At 59.1% G+C, this 26,076-nt stretch overlaps 1 protein-coding gene across 1 annotated transcript in view; it reads right to left on the bottom strand.

The window, feature by feature from the left end:
- CARD11 (caspase recruitment domain family member 11) overlaps positions 1 to 26,076 on the bottom strand; it is a 33,292-nt gene that overhangs the window by 2,280 nt on the left and 4,936 nt on the right. Inside the window, exons 4-22 of the mRNA XM_045875896.3 lie at positions 23,890 to 24,069; positions 22,854 to 23,006; positions 22,331 to 22,456; positions 21,661 to 21,858; positions 20,276 to 20,449; positions 19,544 to 19,595; positions 17,924 to 18,006; positions 16,738 to 16,838; positions 15,844 to 15,896; positions 14,320 to 14,452; positions 13,745 to 13,946; positions 13,426 to 13,552; positions 11,811 to 12,051; positions 11,137 to 11,233; positions 10,721 to 10,816; positions 8,989 to 9,124; positions 7,666 to 7,845; positions 2,922 to 3,046; positions 1,237 to 1,352 (exon numbers count right to left, since the gene is read on the bottom strand). Coding sequence (XP_045731852.1) covers positions 1,237 to 1,352; positions 2,922 to 3,046; positions 7,666 to 7,845; positions 8,989 to 9,124; positions 10,721 to 10,816; positions 11,137 to 11,233; positions 11,811 to 12,051; positions 13,426 to 13,552; positions 13,745 to 13,946; positions 14,320 to 14,452; positions 15,844 to 15,896; positions 16,738 to 16,838; positions 17,924 to 18,006; positions 19,544 to 19,595; positions 20,276 to 20,449; positions 21,661 to 21,858; positions 22,331 to 22,456; positions 22,854 to 23,006; positions 23,890 to 24,069 — 2,573 coding nt within the window. The remainder of the gene's footprint in view (positions 1 to 1,236; positions 1,353 to 2,921; positions 3,047 to 7,665; positions 7,846 to 8,988; positions 9,125 to 10,720; positions 10,817 to 11,136; positions 11,234 to 11,810; positions 12,052 to 13,425; positions 13,553 to 13,744; positions 13,947 to 14,319; positions 14,453 to 15,843; positions 15,897 to 16,737; positions 16,839 to 17,923; positions 18,007 to 19,543; positions 19,596 to 20,275; positions 20,450 to 21,660; positions 21,859 to 22,330; positions 22,457 to 22,853; positions 23,007 to 23,889; positions 24,070 to 26,076) is intronic.

Below are 26,076 nucleotides of genomic sequence, written 5' to 3'. Positions count from 1 at the left end.
CCTGCTCACCCTCCCCGGCCCCTGGCGCCACTGTCTACCCGTCTGTGAATCGTCCAGGGCCGTGATGTAAGCTGAATTGTGCAGTTATCTGTCCTTTCGTGCCTGGCTGATCTTGTGGAGCCTCGTGTCTTCAAGGTGGTAGAAGGTGTCAGAGCGTTCTTCCTTTCTAAGGCTGAGTCATGGACCACATTCTGTGTATCCATCCATCGACGGCCACTTGGGCTGCTTCTGCCTTTCGACTCTTGGGAATAACGCTGCCGTGAACGTGGGTGAGCAGTGATCTTGTTGAGACGGTGCTTTGGATTCTTCCGGGCAGATACCCTGGAGTGGGACCACTGGTCACACGGTCCTTCTGTGAGGGACCCTCCGAGCCACTGTCTTCCGCCGCGGCTGCGCGATCTCACGTTCCCGCCCGCAGTGCGCCAGGCTTCTCCCCATGCTCGCCAACATGTGGCCACTTCTGGTTTCCAGACAGCAGAGCGTGTGCGCAGTGGCGAGCTGGGGACTTTGGTCTTGTGTGCTCTTTCATGGGTTCCCCAGGGCCAGGCACTTAACAGGTGTTCAGTAAAGATCTGGTGGAAGAGGCGAGTGGCCTCCCCTCCCCTCGCACTTGCAGCGTGTGAAGGAGAGGTGGGGTCAGGGATAGCACCACGTAATGGCCAGGCCCCAAACCCCACAGCCAGCCCTGCAACAAATACCACCGGCTCCAGCTTGAACACGGATTCAGACCTTCCCTCACCACCCGCCAGGTAGGATCCGGGTCCCAGCTCTTGCCCGGGTGCTCCTAACCCCTGTCTCCACACAGCAGCTGGAGGGAGCCTTTTACATCCTGTTAGATCACGTCACTCGCGTGGTCCGGACCCTCGGCTGCAGGTCGCTCTCCCCGCGCTGCGCCCCGCATGGCCTCTGGCAGCTGTCCCCGCCTCAAGGTCTGCGCCCTTCTCCCTCAGCACCTGCCCGGCCGCCCTCACTGCACTGGGGCCGCTCGAGTCAGCTTCCCTTCCCCAGCCGCCTGGGTCCTGCAGCCATGCCTCCCGGCCCTCGTGCCCCTGGACGTGCTGTGTGTGGAGGGGTTACTGTCTCCACTGCTAGAGGCTGGGGGTCGTGTCTGCCCTGGCCTGCAGCCGGGCACTCAATGACGATGCCATAAAGGGGTGAGCAGGGGGACCAAGCAGAGGTGTGGCAGGGAGGGAGGGGGTGCCGGAGGCCCCGGGAGAGGGGTCTCAAGAGTCCTACCTGAACCTCTTGATGTTCTTCTCCGACACCCGAATGAAGAGCACGATGGGGTAGATCCTGGACTTGATCAAGTCTCTGGTGCAGCTGATTCCAGCCTCCAGCAGACAGTGTTTGTCCTGCAAGCACAGCGGCCGGCGGTCAGCAGCCCCTCCAGCCCCTCTGGGTAGCTGAGGCGAGGCCCGGAGTGCAGGGTCAGGCTCCGCCGGACAGGGACAGGGGCAGGGGTGAGAGCCCCGAGTGCTCCCAGCTGCAGCAGGGAGAAACCCAGGGTGAAGCCCGACCCCTGCTTGTCCGCACACTTGGTTCCACAGGCTTGTGCACAGCGGTGGGCGCTGCCAGAGCCCCGGCATCGAGCCCGAGGTGAGGCAGGCAGCATGAGTGAGTTTTAATGAAAAGCAAAATCAGCTTCGGGAACACCTGCTACTCCCCTCAGCTTACGAAGGCATTCGTGGTACTATCAAGGGTGGAAAACACCCGAAGGGTGAGGTGGGGCTGGACGGTCCTGGGAGCATCTGCAAGGGTTCTCGGGCATGACTCCCTGGCACCCAGGAGCTCATCGCTTCTGAAGAAGGACAATCTCTGTGTTGCTGAAAATGTCACTTCAAAAACAAACCAGCCCCAAGAAGCCCTAAGCCTCTGCGCTGAAACAGAACACTAGTAGAGGAAAGTGTGTGTGTTCTTAAGCGTGAACGAGTGAATTTTCACAACCCGAACCTGCCCCCACCCCTGTGCTCCTTCTGGTCACTGCCCTCGCTCCCCGCCCGCGTGGCCACTGCCCAGACTCCTCTAACAGCCCAGATCCATCTGCTGGGTGGCCTCACCTTTCCAGGGACAACCATCTCGGCTCCGACCCTGCCCACTCACATCCTATCTGCTCCAACATCAGAATTCCCTAAACTGCTGTGGCCCAGACTTTAAAACCAAATAAACAGTTCCAGGCTGGATAGCTCTGTCCGTGCTTTCATCTGTGTGAGTGACAACATTGCGGGAGGGGGTGGCATGTGGCAGGTGGCAGATGCGGAGCTCCCGTGGGCACCTGCTCGCCCCCCCCCCCACCTGAGGTCACCATCCAGTGCAGAGCTGACCCCTCAGGTGCTGGGCAGTGCTCAACGGATAGCTTTGCTTTGGAAAGGTCCCAGAAGGACCGGGCTCGATGCCGGGGCTCTGGCAGCGCCCACCGCTGTGCACAACCCTGTGGAACCAAGTGTGCAGACAAGAACTCAATGCTTGGGGCCGATAAGGACCACGTTGTCTGGCTCCAGAAGATTCTAGAACGCATGCAGACACCTCTCCTGCATTGCTGCCAGTTTCCCTCCTGAGGTGAACAGGACTCCTGGCACCCATTTGTTCTCCTTGTCTCTTGCCCTGACCCAGGCTCCCTCTGTCTCTGGCCCTTGTTCTCACAGTCAAGCACATGTACAGCCCTGGACGATGTGAATTGGGCACGCCGGTGCCAGGAGCCTTCAGAAGTAGAAGCTGGTTTCAAATGATCAACGTGCACGTCGGACCCCAAAGAACAAGAGTGTGTGGAGAGGGAACATGGAGCAGAAGACAAAAGGAAAAGGAGGAGGTTTGCCCACAGGGAGGTGAGAGCAGCTCTGCACCCCACCCTTGTCCATGGCTGAGGCTGCCTCACAAAGATAACCGGTGGTATCACCCCATCCAGCCCCCAACCCCCACCTCACCTTGGCAGCCACAGCTTCAATGTTGGCGGGAACAATGCATTCGAAAGTGTTGGGGTTCTTCTCTCGGGAGTAGATGATGGTCTCCGTCTTCTGCTTCCTGAGGAACTCGTCTCTAGTGACAACATCTGCAGACAGAGGGCCAGTCCTGAGGGCAGCACAAACCTCCCCTTTCTGGGCTCAACAAAACTCCATGTTGATCTGCTTATGGCCACATTGAAATGAATCCTAGCTCCTCTACTAGACTGTGAGGCTTCTCAACAGCAGAGTCAAGGTCACACTTCTTTACACTTCCCACAGCAGCCCACAAAAGAGCTGGTTGGTAAATTCTCAGCATTAAGTTTCACTGGACAAAGTAGCTCAGGCACTGAGGTGCAATACTGGTGAGTTGTCTATCATGAAGCATAGACAACTGTCCACCCACCCACCCACCCACCACCCATCCACCCATCCATCCACCCACCCACTCACCCACCCATCAAGCAACCAACCATCCACCCATGCAACCATTCATCCATCCATCCTTCCACCCATCTATCCATCCATCCCTCCACGCATCCATTCATCTACCCATCCAAACAACCATCCAACCAACCATCCACCTACCCACCCACCCATCCAACTGTCCGTCCATCAACCCATCCTCCCACCCACCCACCCATCAACCAACCAACCAACCAACCATCCACCCGTGCAACCAATCATCCATCCACCCATGCAATCATCCATCCATCCATCCATCCATCCACCCACCCCTCCAACCATCCATCCATCCATCAACCCACCTGCCCACCTACCCATTATCCATCTAACCATCCATCCATCCATCCATCCATTAATCCACCCATCCATCTACCTATCTATCCACCCATCCAACCACCCATCCAACCATCCACTCACCCATCCATCCATTCATCTACTCATCTACCCATGCAACCATCCATCCATCCATCCAACCATCCATCCATCACCTATCCACCTATCCATTCATCTACTCCTCCATCCACCCACCCAACCATTCAACCATTCATCCATCCACCCATGCAACCATCCATCCATCCATCCATCCATCCATCCATCCATCCATCCATCCATCCAACCAACCATCCATCCATTCATCCCTCCATCCATCCATCTACCCACCCATCCATCCACTTATCCAACCATTCATCCAACCACCCACCCATCTACCTATCCATCTATCCATCCATCCATCCATCCACCCACCCATCCATCCACTCATCCAATCATTCACCCATCCATCTACCTATCCATCTATCCACCCATCCACTCACCCATCCATCCATCTACCCATCCACCCATGCAACCATCCATCCATCCACCTATTACCTATCCACCCATCCATTCATCTACTCATCCATCCATCCATTCATCCATCCACCCATCTAACCAACCAACCAACCATCCACCCATCCATCCATCCACCCACTCACTCACCCAGCCAACCATCCATCCATCCATCCAACCATCCATCCATCCCTCCCTCTACCCATCCACCCACCCATCCATCCAACCATCCATCCATCCCTCCCTCTACCCATCCACCCACCCATCCATCTAACCATCCATCCATCCATCCACCTACCTATCTATCCACCCATCCACCTACGTTATCTATCCATCCATCCACCCATCCATTCATCTACCCATCCACCAATACACCCATTCATCTGCCTATCTACTCATCCACCTCCCCATCCATTCATCCATCTACCCAAGATCCCACCATCCCATTAAGTTTTTATTGAAATTTAACATTTATTGGAAATCTACTAAGGATCAATCATTAGAATAAAAATATGATAAAAACATAGCTGTTGTTGTACTTGAGAACCTATGATGTAGCTGGGGAGAAGGATGTAAGATACAATAAACTATGAAACAACTTAGTAGGTGCAGTGCTGGGCTATTTATTGTGGCAGCTGTGAGGAGATGTGGAGGGAACAGGGGAACAGGCAAGCTTCCTGGAGGAGGAGGTATGTACTGGAGGCCCCACTCACTTGCTGGGTGACCCTGAACACATCTTTAATCTCTTGACCTCAGGTTCCCCATTTATGAAAGGAGGAGGGTGGAGTCAGTCCAGGACTGGAATTCCCTGGTTAGGCCCAGGCCGACCGGGGGAGCCCACACTAGCCCCCAAGTTTGGCATGTATACTACATTGTGCACTGGAAGTGAGTGGGAAGGGATCTGGGGGACAGCCAGCAGGGGAGGAGCTGCAGGTGATTTCGGGGGAGGGAGGTAGCCTAGAACACCCACCCTGCAGTGCCTACAGCTCCCTGGCTGTGAATGAACCAAGGGGAAGACAGGGCATGTTTGCAGAGTTCAGAGTGGCTAAGTGGGATTTCTAAATCGGGCTTTCTACCTAACCTCGTATCACCAGGGAGCCAACTGAAAAATGCTTGGAGCCTCAGGCAGGAGTGAGGTCCTCTACCCAGAACCTCCCTGCAGGGTGTGTGAGGCTCCCAGATAGTCAGGCAGAGGAAGAGCATGGGGGTGCACACCCCTGAAAGGTTCCTGCACCTGAAGCTGGGCTTGGGAGGGCCGTGGAGGCAGGCGGACTCTGCTGAGATAGGAGGTGGGTGCCGCGGTGGCTGCAGGCCCTGGCGCTCAGCGAGCTGTGGGACCCACGTCTGCGCCCTTCCTGCTCCACGTGGGGGGCTGAGAACCTGGAACCCATGCTGCGCTTGGCCCCAGGGTAGCCTCTGGCCATCCATGAGCCTCTAACTTCTAGGAGAAGTGGCCGTTATTATCCTGGTTTTGCAGGTGAAGAAACAGAGAGGTTGATAACTTGCTCCAAATAAACAGCTGGGGAGGGGTAGGCAGGGGCAGAACCTAACCCGGAGACCACGTGCCTCAAAGAACATGATCTTTCCCACCAACCACACTGTGTGCCAAGGCCCTCTTGGCCAGGGGCTGTAGAGGGTCTAAAGCATGGAAGGAGGGACACTGGGGGTGCGGCCTCTCACTTCCCACTGAGCCGGGCACCCAGGGAGACCTCGGGTGCATCGGCGTCAGCATGCAGGAGAAGGCTGCGCATGGAGCTGCCTCCCAGGAATCAGCAGGTGGGTCTGCTCCTGCTCAGGAGCTGTCCCACCGTAACATTAGGGCTTACTGATAAACGCAGGCAGCGAAAGCAGAAGTGAATGCTCAGGAAGTCTGGATCCCGGCCAGGGACTGTTCTGAGGGCTCCGAGCCCTGGCCCCACAGGAGAACCTCTGGGGGAGCTTTGCATAAAGGATTCCTGATGGATGGATACGGCTGCCCGGCTCGCGGGGATGCCACTCTGCCACAGTAGGAGCAAACACATGGATGGATCTCAAAAACATTATGTGGGGCGAAAGGAGCCAGGTTCAGGTGATTCTACACTGCATGGTTCCTTTTGTAGAAAAGTCTAGAAAATGCAAAGCAATGTGTGATGGGTAGCAGATCAATAGTGCCTGGGGCAGGGGGTAGAGGGGAGCCTGAGGGGACGCAATGTTCTGTCTCTTGGTCGTGGCTGGGGTCACGGGGTGCAGACACCTGCCCAAACTCATTCAACTGCACACTTGAAATGGGGGCATGTTGCTCTATGTAAATTGCACCTCAGAGGGTGAGCTCAAAACCTTGACACGTCCACTAGGATGACTACCATTAAGGCAAATGACCAGCGTTGGTGAGGTCGGGAAGAAACCGGGACCCTTGTGTGTGCTCGGGGGGAAGATGGAATGGTATAGCTGCCGTGCAGATGAGTGTGGCAGTTTAAAATTAAAATCACCACGTGAGCCAGCAATCTCACTGCTGGGTCTCTCCCTGAAAAAACTGGAAGCAGGGACTTGACGAGGTGCTTGCTTGCCCACGTTCATGGCAGCATGATTCCCGGCAGCCGAGAGGTGGAAGCACCCCATGTGTCCATTGGTGGATGATGGATGGACACGAGGTGGCCCATCCACACCGTGGAATATCCCTTGGCCTTAACAAGGAAGGACGTGCTGAAACCTGCTACCACAGGGATGGACCTCGAGGACATGATGCTCAGTGACAGAAGCCAGAGGCCAAGGGACAGACACTGGATGGCTCCCCTTATGTGAGGCCCACAGAAGAGTCAGATCCACAGAGACAGACAGTAAATGGTGGGCGCCAGGGCTGGGGGTGGGGAGTGAGTGTTTAATGGGGACAGTTTCAGTTTGGGAAGATGAAAAAGTTCTGGAGATACATGTACTTAATACCCCTGAATTGGACACTTAGAAGTGGTTAAGGTGGTAAATTTTACGTCATGTATATTTTATTATAACAACTTCCCCCCCGCCCCCCCGGGCTAGGCACCTGACATTTGGTTGGTATGGGCGGCCCTGGACGTCCATGATTTAAATACAGACGATGCTGAGGACGACTCTAGTTTGCAGCCAGGATTGGGGCTCACCCCTCTGTGTGCAGGGTGTACGACCATGGTCCCCTAGCCACATCGAGGACATGGAGACTCTAGTGATGGGTGGCTTGCCTCTTACCTAAGGGCCCGGAGTGGGCACCCCAAGTCACATCTCCTAACTGACCCTGTGCCCTTTGTCCTGGACCCTCAGTGTGAATGGTGAAGGGAAGGCCAGCGTTCCCTGCTCTGGGGCCACGGTGAACTCCGAGAGGGCTGCCGTGGCACCAGGGACCGTGACGCCCCCTCCCCGCGCACACCTGGCCAGGAGGGAGCGTGGCCCTTCCGTCCGCTCTCCTGCCCCGCTGGTGGGGCGCACTCACCTGGCTTGCACATGGTGAACTCCATCGCGCCCCCCGAGTTGAGCAGCTTCTGGACCAGCGCCTTGGCCAGCATGGTGGGCGTGAAGAGGACGGGCCGGCGGCGCTCACAGTGGAAGGCATGCACCAGGCTGTAGGGGATCAGGCTGAGGTTCTTGCTGAGCTCACTCTCGGGGTCCAGCTCTGGGAGGGGACAGGAAAGGGCCAGTGCTGAGACCCTGGCCTGCCCGCCAGGGTGCAGGGCATGGAGGGCCTGGGAGCCTTGTTAACCCCATGGAGCCCGCAGGAACCAGGACGCCCCTTGGCCATCCAGGAGTGTTTACGAGGTGCCCCATGGGCCGGGCCCTGTTCTGGGAGCTGGGGCAACGACCCTGCCTCCTGGTGCTTGTTTTCAGGGAGGTGGTGGTGGCAGGAGCGCTGAGCTCTCCAGGAGGGGGCTGGAGTGGGATGGGCAAGGACGGCTTTTCTGAGGACAGTCAGGGACTGGGGCCAGTGCTCAGAGAAGAAACCGGGCGAGGAGAGCTGGTGGAGCAAGGGCAGTCCGTGCAGAGGGGGAGGTGGGTGGGCAGAAGGAGAGTGAGGGGCCGGCAGGAGCGGACGGTGGGCAGGGGTGGGCAGGGCCGGCCAAGAGGGGCTTGGGGCTTATTTCAGAAGCTCTGGGAAGCCACCAGGGCCAGAGGCAGGGAGGGACGTGGCCTCCCTTCTGCCTTTTCAAGCCTCTCTGGCTGGTGTGCGGGAAGCAGCGCAGAGCCGGCCCCCAGCAGCTCCAGGAACCGCCGCCACACAGCCCAGCGGCTTGTCCTTTCCTTTGTCCCCTGACCTGGCCGTCGGAGGGCCAGCCTGGAGAGGAGCCCAGGCCCTCTGGCCATCCGTGCCCGGGCCAGCCTGGCCCCGCGAGGACAGCCGGCAAGGCTGGCTCGCCGTCAGCAGGGCCTTCCACAGGGGCCTGTGTAGCCAGCGACCCCTGGCCACTTGATAAACGGCCAGAAGCACGCAGTGGGGAGAGAAATCAATAAGTGAACTTAGCAGCAAACAGCTCCAATTAACACGGGCATCTGGGTTCCAACCAACTACAGCGAGTGTTCGTTAGGGGTGAGCCTGGCGGGAGACCCCCTCCTGCCCCCCCTCCCCCCACCAGTGGGCTGTGTGCGCCATCCAGCAAAGGCCAGACGGGTCCCCTGGCAGATCCTCCCAGGGCAGGACCCTCTTTTGAGGGAGTAGGTGTCCCAGCCCCCCTGGTGGGGACCCACGGGACGACGTGCCCAGACCCCCAGCAGCCCCCAGGCCAGCAGGAGGTGGGGAGGGGCCAGGCGGTCAGTGCCATACCTTCCTGCTTCTCAGTCAAGAGTTTGGTGGCATCCAGGGACGTCCGGGCCAGGCTTCCCAGTGGGCTTCCCGAGACAATACGGACTCGCTCGTTGCTGTTCATTCTCTTGTACTTGTTCTCAGACCTGCTGACAAACTGGAGGACAGGGGCGGGGGGCTTTGCTTCTAACCAGACCAAGCTGCCTCCACCCGGGCACGGGCAGACCTCTGCTCAGACCACAGCTCTGCCCCTGGGGGCCGGGGTCAGTCACTTTCCCCTGTGAAATCAGGAGACACCTAGCAGGCCAAGAGGGTTCTTTAGCTGTTTCAGACGTCATTAGCAGGTAAGTAAGCAAACAAAGGCTGATTCTCTCTTCTCCCTAACCAGGCTTGAAGCCTGTTGAGGGGTGGGGTGCAGGTGGGGTGTGTGGGGAGTCCCTCTGGCAATCCCATGCACATTGCTGGGGAGCCGCGGTTGGAAGGTCCCTGTCTGGGAGCCCCTGTTGGCAGGACGGCTCCATCTCCCATGATGTTGCCCTTCACAACCCCTGCCTCAGTATCCCCAAGTGCTCTGGGGGGTGCCTGCTCCCTTGTACGATTCAGAATTGAGCCCTGGAGGGTAGAGAGGAATGCCCCAGTGGTGGACACAGAATCTAAATTCCCACCTACTCCCTGGGCTACTTTGATCTCTCCATACCCTCCTGCTGCAGGAAGAAAAATCCAGGGAGCTGAGATCTCGGTCAGGCCCTGTTGTTCACTGGCCCTTGGGTGAGCCACCCAGAGATGTCCAAAGTTTATGACTCCTGCATGACATGTGGGCAGTGACGTGAGCAGGACCATGTGGTCTCACGTGGTCCTGCCTTCAGGAGTAGCTCAGACTCACGAGGGCTCCTTCCACCTCCCTAAGTATCTTTCTGGTACCTGACTGCATCTATCTGGTTTCAGGGTCACACCGTTAACCATTTCTCTGGGTTTCCTATCTTTCCACATCAGGATGGAGCAGTGGAGTGACACACCAGCTCCTCTGGGGCCTGATTAGCACAGAATCAACACAGCAATGTCCCCGCGGGGCCACACCTTAGCTCTTGTCAGCCGGTAACAGAAGAAAGGGCTGCCCAGAATGCTTCTGCATTTATGTATATGTGTTGCCGAATCGAGCACTGCTTCTGCATTTATGTGAAATCCCTTCTGAAGATATCACCTACTGTGCTATTCAATGTCCTTGTAAAAGGATTCATGCAAAAAAAAAAAAAAAATCCATTTCAGAGTTAAGTATAAGGGAAAAATTTTTCAGGTCCCAAAGAGCTAAAATGTTTCTGTGGTCAGATTAGATTTAAAGAATATGTAGTGTTTCCCTTTTTTCCTTGGCTGCCAGGATGCTCAGAGATAAATTTCATGCATGATCGGAGGGACGAAACTGACCTAGACGCTTACGATGTTTATTTTCTTCTCCTGATACACTGTTTCTGATCTGTTAATACTTGAACAGTTAAGTTATTTAAGTTCTTTTAGCCTTAAGTTCCTTTAATCTTTTAAGAAACTGATGTTGTTTCCAACAGGTGCAGAGACTGTCTACTGACCTGTCACTGTGAGGATACACTGGGATGGGAAATGTGAGGCACTTGAGAAGTTGCAAGTGGGGTACAAACACAAAGCACGGTTATTTTGATCAGGTCTTCTCGGCAGTGAGAGGGCAAGCCATAGCAAAACGTGACTGCGAAGAAAAGTCAGGAGGCACTCTGGGGCGCTTTACCTGAAGGAGTTGGCCAAAAAGGAAACTTGCTCGAGAGAGACGGGGACTGACCCGGGGGTCACTGGTGGAAAGCGGCTCTTCGGGCTGCAGGGTGTTCTGAAATCAGTTATCAGTCAGTCAGACGCGCTGGGCTTGGCAGGACACGAGAGCCCACGGAGGCCGCCGAGAACCAGGGAGGCATCCTCAAGCCCCCTCGGTGCAAAGGGGAGGAGTGCCAGTCGTGGAACCAAGGCATTCCAGAAGGGGAGCAAGCTTGGAGGGCAAGGGGAGCCCCGAGGCTTGTCCTAGCAGAGACCAGAGACGCAGGGGAAGGGCTGCCTCCCCGCGAGGGGTCGGTCCCCGAGGGCAGGGCTCCTCCTGGAGGGGCTGTCCCATCCCCGAGGAACCAAGTCCCAGTAATCCACTGGGGGACCTACCCGGAGTGCCCTCAGGGTGTGGTGGGTGGTGTCCGCCTCCTCTCGGCTGCCCCTGTGCATCAGACGTTGCAGCTTGACCAGGAGGAGTTGCTGGGCTCTGGGGGAGACAGGAGGGGAGGGCAGAACCTCAGGGCCGGGCCTGCCCCTGTGCAGGGGGAGCTCTGGGACCCGGGGGTACCCCAGGGAGGACATGGCACCCGGGCAGCTCGGCTTGAGTCCCATGGCCAGTGCTGACTGAGGCTAAGCCACTCCTCCGAGCCTTGGAGGTGGGGTCTGCCGATGCTGACCTCACAGGGCTGGCCTGAGCGACCGCCGGAGCCCACAGGTGCTTCACAGACACCTGCCGCGTCTAAGCGATGCGCCACCGCTGTATAATTACGTAAGGATGTCAGGCAGGTGGCCTGCGGCTACGCCACCCACGACTAGCAAAGGGGCGTAAAACCGAGAGCCCGGCATTCCCTGGCCATGACCGGAGGAGGATTTCCCGGGCGTGAGTGAAGCAACAGGACTTAAGGGAGCAATATCCCGGGGCAGGCAGGGGAGGCTTCAGGGGGAGGAGGGAATGGGGGGGGGTCTCACTGGTCAGCAGGCAACGGCCCCCCCGTGAGCCCCTCTGCTGGGCAGCAGCCCCCTCACCCCCTGCCCCCCCCACCCGGCACCAGCTCCGGCCTCACCGGCTATAGCTGGGTATGGTGCCCGCGTCCAGGTCATGGTCCGTGAAAGGGTCGACCCGCGCGCACAGCCACTCATGCCTGTCCTGGTACATGGTGTCACGGACATGCACAACGTCATCACACTTCAGGGACAGGGAGCAGGCATCCAGCTGGCTGGAGATGTTCAGGTTCAGCCGGATGTAGAAGGAGTCCCCCGAGGTGATCAGGCCCTCCTCCATGTCCTTCAGCAGCTTCCGGTACCCTGCGCAAGGAGGGAAGGTCAAGGAACTGCCAAGAACCTCCAGGCGCAAATTCCCTCCTCGCTGCCTGCAAAGACGCGCCCGTGTGGCACGTTCCTCTTAGAGCTCGCGGGGTTTCCCTCTTTGTCTTGGCTGCCCAGGAGCTCACAGCTAAGTTTTGTGCCAAGTTGCAACAAGCCTAGGACCTCGGCTACGATCTCCACACCCTCCACGCGTTCATTTACCCCTTCTCCTGTGTGCACATCTGAGCCGTTCCCAGGCTTTGGCTGTGACGGGTCACTCTGCTGTGGACAGTCTCATACGTGTCTTTGGTGGACACGCGCACTCGTTTCTCCTGGCTCTACTCACGGAAGTAGAATCACTAGGTCCTTGATTTTCTATCCATGTAGCTTTCTAGACACCGCCCAAAGGTTTTCCCAAGCGGTAGGACCACGGCGCGTGTTCTTTTAACCTTATTTAACGCCACTGTCCTTTATAGTGTGAGTTTTTACAAATCCCTTTGGAAGGAAACGGGGCATAAACCGCGAATACAATAAATCCAGCAAACTGAATGTCTGTAACATAAATCCATAATAGAAAGCCCCACACCAGCCCCGCACACACAGAGTTGCCTAACATGGTGGAAGCTACACCTGCCCTAAGAGCCAGGCCCAGCGTGTCCATGCCACACACACCGGGGGAGCCTTGAACCCGCAGGGTTGTCTGATCAATGCTCCCGGAGAAGCAGGGTTTTCCTGGTCGGGTCCTTCCCACTGCCCTGGTCAGGGTTAACCCCATCACTCTCTGAGCTCTCTGCCCCCTCAGAGAACGGCCCTCCAGACGGGACGCTGCTAGGCAGGGACATTTCCTGCCCTGAATTCTGGATCACACGGCTACAACTCTGGGGATGCTGCCGGCCAGTGGGCAGGGCGCCGCCCACAGACTTTCTGCTGGGCTGGAAAGCCAGGTGGGAAGAGGGGAGGAGCCTGCCCGAGTGGGGAGGAGGAGGAGGCGGCTGCGCCCTGTGTGTGGGGACAGAGCATCCGATCATCTTCTGCACCGACCGGGCACTGCCAGGAAGGACTGCAGGCTAGCAGGCCCCAGTGGGGAGCGGCTAGAGAGAAAGTGGCTATTTATGCTCTGTTGAAACATTCATGAGCCCTAGTGGTTAAAAATAAGATCCAGCTGCAGAGATAATCATGCAGGAAAAAACCCCGGAGGTGAGAATGGGGGCTTAGGCTTTGGGAACCGGAAGACAGAGCCTGGTGCTCACCGCCCAGACAGAGGAGGCGCGACCCCAGCCCTGTCCAGGGCCGAACCCCGCTCCCTCCCCCCCCCAGCTGCCATGGGCCATCCTGCTGGCCGTGGCCGAGTGAGGGTGAGCGTGGCGGCTTTACCTTCCTGGTTGACCTTGTAGTGCAGTGTGACGGGGCCGCTGCATCTCTGGATGGTCCAGTGCACCTCCTCCTTTGTGCACGTGTCCAACGGGACGCTCTGCCGCTCGCCTTTGATACAGCCTTCCAGCTAGGCATCAGAGACACGCTGTTCTCCTCGGCTCCACGGGATGAGGGCCGCCCCCCGGGGAACAAAAACTCCTCTCCCCAGACAGCGACCAGCTCGATGTCGCCGAGAGCCAAGGAAGCATCCCACTGAAACTCATTTGCCTCCCCGTGCGCTGGTGTGTGCCCCCCCCGGCCCCCCCCCCCGGCCCCTCACCAGCAGCAGCTGGTGGCCCTCACGGAGGCCGGCCTTCTCGGCCAGGGAGCCCGGCTTGACCGTGTGGACGAAGCTCCCTCGCGCGTTGCCCCCGAGCAGGGTGAGCTGTGAGATGAGGCTGTCGCCGTTCAGCGTGGTGTGATGCACGGAGGGCCCGGGACCCCGCACGTGCCCCACGGACGTGACAGACGGCCGGAAGGGCCTGGGTCAGGGAAGGAAACAGTGATTAGGACACGCCATGGGGCAGGCCTCTGAGGGCAGGGTCCTCCCCCTTCCCACCTGGCTTTCCAGCCCAGCAGCAAGTCTCAGGTGGGGCGGGGGCCCGTCGCACATCGACGGCTGCCCCCTTGCCTCTCTGGGTGGCCCTGGACGAGCCCCTCCCTCTCCGGGCCTGGTCGGGGGCCGGGGGTGGGGGGATGGGTGGTGCTCTCTGGCTCTGGGACACTATGGTTTCTGGACTCTGATTCTAGAATCCAGGGGAGGTGGATGGTTTTTGGGCAATCTTGGGGGTGACTGGCCTTTACCCTGCCATCCCCGCCCCCAGCACTGGCTCCCCACTCCCGCGACCACAGTACCTTTCTAGAGAGAACTTTCTAAACATGAGGTTGACTTGCTCCAGGTCATAGGCGTCCAGACCCTCGGACTGGTGGGAAGAGGAGGAGGAGTGGACGGACGGGGGTCCGAAGGAGCAGCGATCGTGACTGTCGTCTGCAAAGGGGCCAGTGCACATGAGGACCCGCAGGGCAGGGAGGGCGGCCCCTACTCCTCGCCGCCTGCCTCCCAGGAAATTCTCCCGCTGGGTCCCGGGCCAGGAGGCCTGCAGTCCGGTGCTGCACTGAAAGAATCTTCTTCCGGAGAGCCACGTCCCTGCCTCGGAGTCCCTGCTTATGGGAAGCCTCACCAGCCACCTGCTTTTTAAGACTCCTGTTTCTGTACCTGGGAAAGGGGTCTGCACCAGCTCACACCCATTCTGCTTTTGAATTGGGGTCCATGTTTTCATCTCGGGACCACCTTAGGTCTTACCATCTGCCACTTCTAGGCCTGTGGGCTGGGGCAGGGCACAAAGGGCAGAGCCTACACCGAGGGCCGAAGACCCCTCTTCCCAACTCAGCGGGACCCCGAGGACTTGGGGGGAAGACCCCCACTCCCCACAGCCCAGGCACTGGGATGGAGGATGTGCAAACCCGGCTCTGGGCTGATAACAAGGCTTCTCTGCAATGGGAATTTGTCCTGACGCTGCAGAATGCCTTGGATGGCTGCCCAGAATTCTCTTTTGAGCTCTCCCCTTTCCCAAACTCCTTCAATTCTTTTCATTACCCAGCCTCTATTAGGTGCTAACCTCTCTTTAACACTTGATAGCTCCTGATGGTCCCCAATTAGGGAGAGCTGCTAATCCTTCATCTTATCTGCCGGCAGCCTGAGCTGCTGAGGGTGCAGGCAGGGCTGGGGGAAGCCCGGGAATGAGAGGCCTGGCAGGCCCCACCTGGGGGAGTCTGGGCCAGCCCCCGTGCTTCCAGCTGAGAAGGAGCAAGGGCCACCGGAGGCACAGGGTCATCTCCCGGAGGCCTCTGAACCCTTCCCGCCCCTCTGTCTTCTGCCCACCCAGGCAGGTGCTCGGGGTTGGTACATCACAGCTCTACCACCCGGGTGTTGGCCAGTGCAAGGACCCGGGGACATGAGTCTTTGTGTCCTGTGCCCCGGGCGTGGTGAGGTGTGGGGGCTCCATGTGCGTTGGGCTGAACCAGACCCCCCCCCGACTGTTAGGGGCTGCAGCTCCCCTCATTCCCGGCTCTCTGCACGGCTCGTTCTAGGCCCAGGGAACATCCCCTCCATCACACCGGCTCTGCCGTGGGCCTGGCGTAGGATGGCTGCCCACCCTCGGTCTCCCCAGGGCTCGTCTGCCCCACACCTCCAGTCTCGGGGGGGACGGACCCTTTCTGCCCTCTCGACATCCACACCGCACGCGTTTCCGGAGGACCCGGGAGGCGCAGGGCTCTGCCCTGAGCTGGAGGGTCAGGGGCGGGGTGACGTGGCCGTGCTCCCGCCAGACGGCAGCTGGCCACCACACCGGAATGCCTCTGGGATCCACGGGTACCTACCGTCCAAGTCCAAGACATCGAACCCGCCACTGTCGTTGTCTTCCTCGACTGCGCTGCAAGACAAAAGGGGGGGATGGGGGAGTGCCTGGGAGCCTGGGAGCTCTCCAGGCCGTGTGCAGAGGTTGAGGGTGGGGCAAGATTCTGGAACATTCCGGCTCTCCGGGAGGCCTTGGCTTGCAGAGGGCAGCGTGGGCGGGGGGAAGGTGGACGGAGGGCTGGACAAAGCTGGGCGCTCCGCTGGAGGACAGGGTGTCCCAGGTGGCTGGTGTGAGGAGGCTCATGAAGGGCCGGGGTCAGCGCGTCCCCGACAGCCCCACCGGCTACTTCCCACTCACTCTCTTCCTGACACAGAGGACTGAGCATCCACTTGAGCTCAGGCCGCCTTGTGGGATGGGTCTACACAGCCGAGCATGCCCTTCACACAGGACGGGACGTGCTCCCCGAGTTCCAAGCTCCCCACGAGGGGTTCTTGCTGTAGAGCAACGAGGCCCACACCAGGCCGGGGGCAGGTCGGAGATGTGGATCCCACCCCGTAGGCCGCTCGGTGCCACCAGCCCTTCTGGAAGCTCCCCAGGGATCCCTTACACTGAGGGTGAGATGCCCGACGTCCAGCAGAATTCAGTAGCATCTGAATGCCCAGGGAATTCCTCCACTTGTGGTTTTCCCAGTTGGGGATGCGGATGGTTTCCCAGAGGTGAGGACGGGGAAGGGGAAGCAGGAATGGGGAGGCTCTTCCTGGGGCCTACCACTCTTGGGCAGAAAAAAACTGATTCCCTGGCAGCGGCGGGGCAAACCGACGGAGGCGTTGGCATTTTGGTAGCTAGCCACACGCCTTCTCTGAGCCTCGGCCTCATCGGTAAAGTGGGCAGCATCCTGCCTCCCCCGGCCACCCACCTGCGGTGAGGCGCGTCTTCCTTGTAGCGCCTGAGGATAGAGTCGTTTCCGGGGGGCTCGGCCGTGATGGACATGATGCTGGAGCGGCTTCGGTGGGGTTGCTTTGAAACACAGACAGATGACACAGATGCGCTATGGGGAGACGGCTATTTACACGCCCGCGCCTCCGTGGGCGTAACTATTACAGACATGGGGGCTAAATTTAACGCCGATGCGTCCCCGCCCCCGAGTCGGCCAGGGAAAGCTGGTTCTCAGCAGCGACCTTGGCCAGAGAAGGCTTGTGCTCAGCCTGGGGCGGCTTAGGGCGGCCGCTGAGCGCTGAGCTTGGCGCACATCTGCCTGCACATCTGCTTGCCTTGGGTGGGTGCAGGGAGGACGCAGGCGGGAGTCCACGGAAGCTGGGGGAGATGGGGGGGTGCAGGGTGGTGCCTTGTACCCTGCACAGGCTGAACTCCATGGCCTCCCAGCTGCGACGGCCTTGGGCACCTACTCTGGATGAGAGGAAGACCCGGGGGGCCTGGTGGTGGTGGCCGTGGTGACGGATGCCCCCCAGGCCGCACGGCTGCTGGAGGACGACCCTTTGAAAGGAGGCCTGCTGGCTCCTGGCAAGGGCTGCCTTAAATAAGAGCCTCGGATTGCGCCCCCCAGAGCTGTAAGCAGACAGGAGCCGTTCCTTATCAAACCTCCGCGTCCCCCAGGGCCTGATTTTGGAAGCCGGGCTGACAAGCTTCCCAGGGCTTCGCCTCTGGGGTTAGAATCTCTAATCCCACGCCTTCTGCTGCCTGACTGAGGGGAGGGACACTGGATCCAGGGGCTGGGGCCCTGCAGGGGAGGGGGTGGGGGGGGCAGGAGGGGTGGGCTGGGCTGGGGAGGGGAGGCGCAGGGCCTGAAGTCAGGGTAGAATTTTCAGCGCTGCCTGCGCGGTTCCCTATGGCTCCTTAGAGGCCCATCTCTTCCTCCCACCGAGTGTTAAATTGGGAAAGGAGGCTGCGAGAAGGCGTAAATATGCCGCGAGCCTGCGGAAACATCTTTAAATAAACATAAGGAGGGTCTGGGCTGCGAGCCCCCCCGAGTGATGCTGCTCACAGGCCTGCGCGGAGTGCAAAGCAAGGGGGCGGGCCTGCAGGGGCAGGGGGCTGCAGGCGGGTTCTGAGCCGGAAGGGGGTGTGCTGGGGACCCCGCTTACCATCTTGGAGAAGGAGTTGGTGATGGGCAGGGATCTGGAGGAGCTGGGGCTGGCGTCCATGCCTTCTTCTTCATGGCCTCTCCCTGTTCTCGCGGAGATAGGAGGCAAAGGGGAAAGGCAGGGAAGAGGGGACTGAGAGCCCCCGCGGGCACCGCGCGCCCGGGCGCTGTCCTGCCTGGGTGGCCTGTCCTCCTAGGGCGGGTGGGGGGCGGCCTCCTCCCTCCTCTCGCTCCCCCAGCTCTAGGCTTGCGGGAGGGAGTCTGGTCTTGCACACCAGCGCGTCCTGCTGCGGCCAGGCCCAGGGCAACCTCAGTAGAGGCGGGACGATGTCCTGTGTCTCCAAGGACTCAGGCGGGCGCCCCACCTGGCGCTCTGTGGAATAGCAGGGATGGGAGCGGGCGTCTTGCGGAGTGGAGATGTCCCTGCCCAGGGACCCCATCCTGAAGACGGATCCCACCGTCTCCACTGGACAGGCCGACTGGAGACAGGGGCCGGTTGGGGCAGAGTCTGTCGCCTCCTCAGTAAGCCCCTCAGCCCTTGCCTTGCTGCGCAGGAGAGCGGCTCTCCCACCTGTCCCCCCCGTATCTTGTGTATGAACAGACACCTGCACACATCACGCTAGCCAGTGGCAAAGGCTTGTGGAGCGTCCAGAAGCTCTGTCATCCTGCTCCCCCCGTCCCTCTTCTTGGGGCAAACACTTCTCCCACAGGCCTCAGGCCCTTTACACCTGCCTTCTGATAAAGAAGGTTCTAGAGATACTTGATCTGGCAATGAGAGGGGTGGATGGATCCCCACCACTGGGCTCCTCCAGGTCCTGCTCTGGACTCCTTCCCCTGCCCCCCCGTGGACCAGGGAGGGGTGCACATCCTCAGCACGGAGCTCCTGCCCTGTGACCTACAGCCTCGCTCCCGGCATTCCCTGTTCTGAGCTCTAGAAGGGCAGCACGCCAGGCTCCTCTACCCTGCCCCTGCTCCCCGCTCTGTCCTGAGCGGCCTTCCAGAGACTGTGTCCCTTCTTGACGGATCTTTCTCCAGCCCTCCTCCATCCGCTCTTTCTTGGGTGCCCAGAGCCACTCTCTCTGTCCTCACTCTGACACAGGGCTCCGGAGCGTCCACGTGGGCCTAGGGGCACCTGGCACACAGTAGGTGCTTGATTTCCTAGGGCACACCCTCACTAGCCAACTGTCCCCTGAGAGTCACAGTGAAGACGAGCGACAGGTCCTGAAGACGCCGTGTCTTGGAGAACCAGGGGCTCACAGCTGGACCCAGACCGTCTGGCCAAAAGCCTGGAAGGACGGTCGAGCCCGCCTCCTGCTGACAAGGCGTGAGCAGAAGCGACAAGTCCGGCTGCGGTATCTGGGGCCCCGGGCCGACCTCAGTGTGTGTGTGAGCTGCGTGTGTGTGTGTGCGCGTATGTGTGCCCCAGATGGGATGTTTCTACATCGTAGCTCCTACCCTGTCCCCTGACAACGAGTGTTAACTACTATCAGAAGACCCTCCACCCGGGACCCCCAGGCCTGTCCCAGGTTCAACGCACGGGATTGATTGCCACAATGGGAAAAAAGGCCCGGGAGAGGAAGACGGACAGACAGACAGGAGCGGGGTCTGGGCGTGCACCAACCTTGGAAATCTGAGGTTCGCTTCAGGCTGATGGGGGATTTGGCTCTCTGCAGCTGCAAGACGGAGGGGAAAACAACGGTCTGATGTCAGACAAGGCCCGAGACACGTGGCAGCGGAGGGAGGGAGTAAACGGAGGAAGCCCGTGTGGCCCTGGGAGCCCCGACGGCGTGTGACGCCCGCACCCCAGGCTGCGTGGCATCGGCTGGCACCGTGCCCCCCCATCCTGGGAGGTGGCACCACGTGGCTCAGCTGGTACCAGAGCCGACAGTGGTGGCCAGGGAAGGTGCACGTGCGGGCGTGCGGCCCAGCAGAACAGGGGAATTTTCCGGAAAGGACGAGGTGCTGGTGCTCCCCGGGGGGCCCGCCCTGCGCTGCCCGGCCCCCCTCACGTGAGATGATCTCCTGCGCTCATTCCTCCTGAAGAGGGAGCCACGGACGGCCCTGGACACTGAGCGGAGCGGACAGGTTTGCGGCTGCAACTCCAGCCCCAGCGGGCCTCTCCCAAGCCATTAACGTCAATAAACACGGGATAGACGCTCAATAGCTATTTGCTGAATAAATGAACGAATTCCGAATTAACGCTTACTTCACTCTCTAACTTGGGCTATGCGGAGGGAGGATGTGTGAAAGCAAACGGGGAGAAAGCTGGGGCTGGCAGGATGCCCATCGACAGGGCCGGCAAGGCCGAGTCCCATCCACCAGCGGCCCCGTGGCCGCCTGTCCACACCAGTACCTGGATGCCCTTCAGATTCATCCTGCGCTTGGGGGGGTGGTAGGGCAGGAAGTATCTGCTGTCTTCCGGGGACTCCTCCGACGTGGACGAGTCGTCAGCTTCCTGCCCGTTGGTCCTGGGGCTGGCGTCCCCGAAGTTCTGAGAGATGGCCACCGGCAGGTTCCTGGGCAGACTCTGGGGCGGAGAGAGGCCAGCGCCAGTGATGCGGGGGGACGAGCGGCCCCCGTCGGCGGCCGGCCTTCCCTGGGGCCCCAGCTTTGAACTCAGGATGGCCCACGCATCTCCCTGACCCCTGCATCCCCCCCCGGGATGCCCAGGCCCGTCGTTCTGGTCCCACTCGCTTCTCGTCACCAGCCTCCTGTCCCCGTCTTCCCCTCACTTTGTGGTGTTCGCAGCAGTAAAGCGATGGCCCCTGGGGTCTGACGGGCTGCCTTCACACCCCGAGGGGCAGCCCTGGGCCTGAGCTGCAAACACAGAACCTAACAGAGCAGCTCGGGCCTCGTCCTGGTGCTTTCTAGCCACTGCCTAGGGCCCAGCTGCAGGGGCAGTCGGTAACTTCCAGTTGCCCCCAAAACCACACAACCTTCCTGCCACTGCCCCCCAACCCAAAGCTCTCTGCCTTACTTCCCTGCACAGAACGCGTCAAGGTCCCAGAAGAACAACGAAGGGCCTCAGCCCACAAGCCGACTCTGTTACCTCCTGCCACGCCTCCCAGCGCATCACCTGCCCATCCGGTCACCTGCCCGTCCCCGCCTCCCACCGTGCGGACGGCAGAACCGCCCAGAACCGCCTGTGATTCACAACATTGTATCGAGACATCACGCTCCTGGATTGACCCCAGGCGCTAGATGTGGGTCCTCGGAGGGTCTCGCCCCAGGTTCCCCAGGCCACTGACCAGGGGTGCCCCCAGCTGCGAGGGCCCGGGCTCCTTCCTTGGTACATGAGGACCGTAATGGTCTGTTCGATGGCAGCGTCCACTCATCCCTGAGCCCCCGGGGCCCTGCAGTGACATGAACTCCGAGCGCCGTACCGTCCGTAAAGGACAGTTGTCTTCACAGGCACCAGGGCCTTCAGTGGGCGCAGGGCGTCTGACGCCCAGAGACCGTCCACATGGCGGTGGCAACGGGAGGCGAGCGGGCAGCTGCGGTGAACTGAGAAGGAGCTGGGGCTACCGGTGAAGTCACTTGTCTAGCAAGTGGCCACGACAGGGTTTTACCCTGCATCTTCCAAGCTCAAAATTCAGTCTGTACTGAGTGGTGTGCCATGCAGGAGGGTCAAGGACATGGGTTATTCTGGGTGGGGCCGCGGTGTGGGGAGGCACCTGGCTGCAGGCGCATGGGGCCCCCGTCCAGCCCGGCCCGACCCAGCCCCCCACCCAGCCCCACCTGGTCCAGGCTGTTGCTGTCCTTGGAGAGACGCCGGAGCTTGCTCTCCAGGTTGACGATGCAGGCTTCCCGCCGGACCATCTCAATCCTCATCTCATCGTTCTTCTCCTCCAGCTCTCGGATCTGCTTCCTGTACTTGTCCTTTTCGATTAAGCACTGTGAGTACTGGGTCTGCGCTTCATCCCGGGAATGGAAGGCCTGCCGGGGGTGAGGGGCGGGGGGCGCGGGGAGGACAAGGCCACTTTGGTTCTTCACCCCGACCCAACCAAATCAGACCCGGGGCGTGCTCTCTGTCTGGACACCTGCTTCCCAACCCCGGGGCTCTTTTCTTAACCCCAACTCTTGGGCGTTTAAATCGCTCCCTTCCCCAACAGTCCGCATCACAGCTGCCATGTGTCCTGCCCTGGCCGGAGCCGGGCTCTGTGCTGAGAGCCCTGGGGCAGCATCTCACGGAGCCCGCACCCCGCCTCTAGCCAGTGGTGCCGTCTTATTACTCCCATGTTACACACGAGCACACGGAGGCGTCCACGGGGCGGAGCTGGCCTGCAGCCGCGCACCTGATGAGTGACCGGGCCTGAACGTGGCTGTCTGACTCTGGGGACCACGCGCTGTCGTAGGAGCTGCTGGAGACCGGCTCAGGCCCCCACGGTATCCGGGTGCCTGCCCGTACCTGGTCCCGCTCGCGCTCCACCTCCTCCAGCTGCAGCATGACCGTATTCATGCGGTGCTTGTACATCTCACAGTCCTTGCCCAGCGTCGAGCACTTGAGCTCCAGGTCCTCCTTCTCCTCCAGGTACTGCGGGCAACGGGGAGAGATCAGCGCCCGGGGCCGGAGGTTTCCCAGCCGAGCCTCCCTGCCGGCCCGCCCCTCCCCGAGGGTCAGCTCTCTGGAGAGCAGGGCCGCAGCTGTAGGGCAGTCGGTTAGCTGAGATTTGCTTCATACCTGCTGTGTGCAAGGGAATGTGGAGGGGGGACAGGGCACTGTGTGCCCTCACGTGGGCTGTGGTCAGGAGGGGGAAGGCAGGTGCTGGGGTGGTACAGTAATTCACAAATCACAGCGAGGGGCTCATGCTGGCACTGAAACCTAGTCCCCAGAAGACAGTGGGGGTCGCGGAGCTCTTGCAAATGCACGTTGGTGTACTGGCCAGGGGTGGGGGGCGCAGGATGCTGCCCCTCCACCTGGGGGCTCCCACCTTGTCCCGTAGCTCCTCTGCCTGGCGGACCTCCTCCTGCAGGTTGTAGATCTTGTTGACGAGCTCCTGCCGGTCCTCCAGAGCCTCCTTGCGGTCATGCTCCAGGATGTCCAAGATGGCCTTGTCCGAGTCCGGCAGGCTGCGCTTCCCGGCCTGGGCGGGTGGGCAGGAAGGTTTGACCATGCTGGGGGCAGGGCGGGGAGCCAGGGGGACCCGGGAGGCTGGAGGGGGGGTTGAGGGGGGACAACAGAGCCAGCGACAGATGCTGGGAGAGCAGGTTTTGTGCTAGGGAAGCAGAGAAAGAGTCGCTGCCTCCTGGGGTCCTTAAGCAGCTTATTAAGAATTTTATCACCTGGAAAGAAGCATAAAACCCGCTTCTGCTCAGGAACATCCCAATGCCTATTGTTCTGCTCTAGCTCTTATCAGAGCTGAGAAAAGCAGTTCCTGCTCCTCCAAACACTTCATAGGTGCCAACAAAGAGAGGACTGCTCTGCCGTCCAGATGCATCCCCGGAAATATCAATTAATCTGCTTCGATTAACCGGGATTCATTCTCTGCTCCAAATCCGCGCCTTAAACACCAGGCAGCCAATCCTGGGGGGATAATTCTATAATTCTGGAGGAAGGGGAGGGGAAGCCTTCTTTCTTTCCCTTTGGGGGATGTTACTTCTCAGCTACTTCCTCCTTCATACCCGAAAATGAGTCTGTGATGAGAAATGTGGGGAGGCACTCGACGTTTTAACAAATGACGCGGAGCTGAGAGGTGCATTTCTTGGGATCTTTAAGGGGAATTCAGTTTCCCACCCGTCCCTGTCTCACAGAGCCTGGGGCAGGGACTCCGTGAGATCACAAGTGTCATCTCGCATAATGTCGTGTCTCTGACGAGTGGGTAGTGTGGCGGCCCCACCTTACCGAGTGTGGACACGAAGGACACCCAGGGATGACGTGGATTACCTGGGGCCGCGCGGTCAGCAAGGGGGACGCACGCCCAGGCTGGGGTCTGCCCCTTCCATCCACTGCCCTGCCCCAGCCCGCACCTGGATGATGGACTGCAGCTCCTGGATTTTGGTCTTTAGCATCTCATTCTCCCGCTCCAGCTCCAGAACTTGCTCCCTCTTGGGACGATTCTCAATGTCATTCTTGAGTTTCAGAGACTGGTTCCTCTCCAGCTTGCACTCCTCCTCCATCTTATTCAACCGATGCTTTAGTTGGTCAATCTGAAACGCCCAAGGGTGCATTTGGCAGGCAACACTCGGGAGAGGCAATGCTCCCCCAGATCCCCAGCGGACTTGCCACGTAACCTGCGTGATGCCCACTCCCCCTTCTTCCAGTGAGCGACGGAGAAGGGCTCAAAGAAACCTTTTGCCGTAAAACAAAGCACCATCTTGTTGATGAAGAGCTCCTGATTTGTTAATTGAGGAAAATTCTGAAAGGGGCTATCTGTCCCTTAGAGAACTTGGGGGACTCCCCTCACGAACCCATGTTATCACAAGGAGCGAGGCGGCCATGGGCTCTGGGTTCTGGGCCCCGCACCCGACTTTACCCCAGGGCAACCAGCACACGTTTGTCCTTGTGGGTTTCCCACAAAATTCTTTTCAGACAAACGGCACTACTGTGAAAAGGACAGTGTGAGGCCCTCTGGGTTCACAGCATCTCTGGCCTAAAGGACCCATGCTCAGGGCTGGAAGAGTGGCTTTCTGGAGGAGGCGGTTACTACATCTGGAAATGTGACAAGACAAATGGACATCTGCGGAGCTCTGCCCTGGAGAGGTGAGTATCAGGAAGGGGGCCCACGAGAAGACTCCGTAGACCTTCGTGACTAAGCCTGTCTGCTTCCCCAAACTGATCGACCTTACAGAACACCCACATCAAGCGTGTCTTCAACAGATGCAGGAAAGGGAGGCACCAAATGGGCGAGCGCCCTTTTACAAATCTACGGGGAGAATACTGCAAGGTACCTGGCAGGCAGAGGGTGGTGACTTTAGCAAGGAAAACACTGAGCCCCCGTGGAAGGGGAGGAAGGAAGAGGCATACAGGGAAGCAGCCTGGGGCTCAGAAATGACCTAGGGACTCAGCTGGCCAGATGTTCTTTCAAGTTCTAGACAAGCTTCCCACTATTCCTGTATCACCAGGGAAATATAATGTAGGACAAGGTCCTAGGAGAGAAATTTCTAAGTCGCTGTCACAGACTAACGTCTCCAAATCCTAGCTACGGCAGCATAGAAACCTCTCCTCCTGGTCATGCCAAAAAAAAAAAAAAAAAATCCTCCTCGTCATCTTGGAAGGTCAGCCCAGGGGCCCGGTGCTGGGTCCAGATCCCCTGTCCCATCCAAGTGGGCACAGGGTGCAGGCACTGTGGGCTGCTTACTGGGTCAGCCACTTGGCCAAAGACACGGCCAAGGACACAGGTCAGCCACTTGGCCAAGGACACTTGGCTCAGCAGTCCTGGGTGCAGGGATTATGTTTCACGATTGCCATTTACAGATGAGGGAACAGGCCAAAAGCCAAGTAAGCAGTAAAGCCAGAAGCCCGAGTCAGATTTGAACTCAAATGTGTAGGCTTTAAAAGCCCATGCTCTTGACAGAAACCCTCTACTGCCCGCCATGCCACTGACTCAATTCACCTGAATTCTAGTGGGTTGTTTACTGATCTGTCTGCTTCACCTAAATTGTAAGTGACCTGAGCAGAAATCAGGTTATTTATCCCCGTGTCCCCCACCATGCTTAGCACTGTGCCTTACACATGGCAGGTGCTTAATAAATATTCCGAGTCTATTTTCCACCCAGCAGCCAGAGTAATCCTTCTAGATATAAATCAGTTGTCACTCTCCAGCTCTCAATCCTTCAGCGGCTTCCCATCACAACTGGAATAATTTCCAGAGTTCTTACCCTGCCCTTACGATCTGGACCTTGGCCATCTCTCTGTGCCACATGCTCAGTTGGCGCCATCTCCACTGGCTCTCTTGATGGTCAGAAACACCAAGCATGCCCCCTACTTGGCGCCCTTCATTTGCTCTTTGCTCTTCCCCTGAGCCTTGCATGGCTGGCTCCCTCCCTGTCCTCCCTGTGTCCCCTTCTCAGAGACCCTTCCTGACCATCCAGTTTAAAGTCGCTTCCCTCCCTCACTATCCTCATACTCTTTCCTTCCCTCTTCTTAATAGCACTTACTATTACCAGGTGTTTATGTATTTGTTTGCTGATTAGAATGTGAGCTCCGTGATAGCA

This window comes from Mirounga angustirostris, unplaced genomic scaffold (assembly GCF_029215605.1).
Source record: "Mirounga angustirostris isolate CCGP_5_RB_7025 unplaced genomic scaffold, mMirAng1.0.hap1 SCAF_5, whole genome shotgun sequence".
Classification (NCBI taxonomy): domain Eukaryota; kingdom Metazoa; phylum Chordata; class Mammalia; order Carnivora; family Phocidae; genus Mirounga; species Mirounga angustirostris.
The sequence above is the reverse complement of the archived record's forward strand: the minus strand, read 5'-3'. Positions and strand labels throughout refer to the sequence as shown.